This window comes from Mandrillus leucophaeus, unplaced genomic scaffold (genome assembly GCF_000951045.1).
Source record: "Mandrillus leucophaeus isolate KB7577 unplaced genomic scaffold, Mleu.le_1.0 Scaffold54, whole genome shotgun sequence".
NCBI lineage: Eukaryota > Metazoa > Chordata > Mammalia > Primates > Cercopithecidae > Mandrillus > Mandrillus leucophaeus.
In genome coordinates, this window is record NW_012105808.1 from 1,269,034 (window position 1) to 1,270,707 (window position 1,674).

The window sequence follows — 1,674 nt, forward strand, 5'->3', positions numbered from 1 at the left end:
CTCTACTAAAAAGAAAAATCCAAAAGTTAGCCGGGCATGGTGGTGGGTGCCTGTAATCCCAGCTACTTGGGAGGCTGAGGCAGGAGAATCACTTGAGCCTGGGAGGCAGAGGCTGAAATGAGCCGAGATCGCACCACTGCCCTCCAGCCTGGGAGACAGAGCGAGACTCCGTCTCAAAAAAATAAAAAAAATTCATAAACTTAGTTCCTTAAAACAATGAAATCTGTTATCTGACAGTTCTGGAGACCAGAAATGCTAAAATCAAGCTATAGGCTGGGCTGGGCCCTCGTAGGGATTCCAGGCAAGAAGCTGGTTCCCGCCTTTCCCAGCATCCAGAGGCGCCCGCATCCCTCCGCTTAGGGATGTGTTTGTATTTGTAGTAGAGACGGGGTTCCACCTTCACAGCCGCAGCGCAGCCTCTTCCCGTCCCTTTCTGACTCCCACCCTCCCGCCTCCTCTCGTGAGGCTGCCGTGAGGACACAGGGCCCCGGATCAGCCAGACCCTCTCCTGTCTCAGGGTCCTGCTGTCAATCCCAACTGCAGAGTCCCTTCTGCCATCAGAGGCAATCAGCTGTGGGTGGAAGGGATGAGGTGGGGCCTCCTTCAGGAGACAAAGTCTGGTTCTGTCCGTGGCTTCTCTGTCCCTACAGAAAAGGAGAACAACTTCCCGCCGCTGCCCAAGTTCATCCCCCTGAAGCCCTGCTTCTACCAGAACTTCTCTGACGAGATCCCGGTGGAGCACCAGGTCCTGGTGAAGAGAATCTACCGGCTGTGGATGTGTGAGTGCGCCTGGTGTGCCCCAGGGTGGGAGGCGAGAGGCGGGACCCCTGGAGGGAGGGAGGATTCGGGCAGGGGCAGCCCATCGGGGGCCCACTGTCCACCCTGCTGTCCTAGGCCCAGTGGTCCCTGCGGTGAATGAGGCCGGTGTCCAGGCCCCAGGCCCCAGTGTCCTGGCTTGCACAGTTCATCCTCAACGTGGGGTCACCAGGCTGGGGAGGTGGACAGTGGGTGCCCCATTGCTGGGCAGCATATTTTCCCACGGCCACACCCCCCCGTGCCTGCTCATCTGTGCTCCCTCTCTTCACAGTTTACTGCGCCACCCTCGGCGTCAACCTCATCGCCTGCCTGGCCTGGTGGATCGGCGGAGGCTCGGGGGCCAACTTCGGCCTGGCCTTCGTGTGGCTGCTCCTGTTCACGCCCTGCGGCTATGTGTGCTGGTTCCGGCCGGTCTACAAGGCCTTCCGGTGAGCAGAGCTGCCAGGCCGCCTGCACCGGGGCGGGGGGAACCAGGGCCCACTCTGCACCCCGGTTCCAGCCCAGCTGTGAGGAGCTGTCCCTTTCTCTGCCCAGTGTGACAGACAGGTCACATCCAGGGGTGGCAAACTGTGGCCCACAAGCCGAAGCCAACTACTGTCTGTTTTGTTTTGCTTTTGAGTAATTTTGGCCAGGTGCGGTGGCTCACGCCTGTACTTCCAGCACTTTGGGAGGCCAAGGCAGGCGGATCACCTGAGGTCAGGAGTTGAAGACCAGCCTGGCCAACATGGTGAAACCCTGTCTCTACTACAAATACAAAAATAGCGGGGCGTGGTGGCGGGCACCTGTAATCCCAGCTACTCAGGAGGCTGAGGCAGGAGAATCGCTTGAACCCGGGAGGCAGAGGTTTCAGTGAGCCGA

General features: G+C 59.4%; 1 protein-coding gene across 2 annotated transcripts in view; it reads left to right on the forward strand.

Moving 5' to 3' along the window:
* The window catches only part of SCAMP4 (secretory carrier membrane protein 4), a 19,918-nt gene that overhangs the window by 7,757 nt on the left and 10,487 nt on the right, over positions 1-1,674 (forward strand). For both annotated transcript variants that reach the window (XM_011997429.1, XM_011997428.1), the window contains 2 exons: positions 651-779; positions 1,088-1,244. In XM_011997429.1, the coding sequence (XP_011852819.1) occupies positions 651-779; positions 1,088-1,244 (286 nt within the window). The remainder of the gene's footprint in view (positions 1-650; positions 780-1,087; positions 1,245-1,674) is intronic.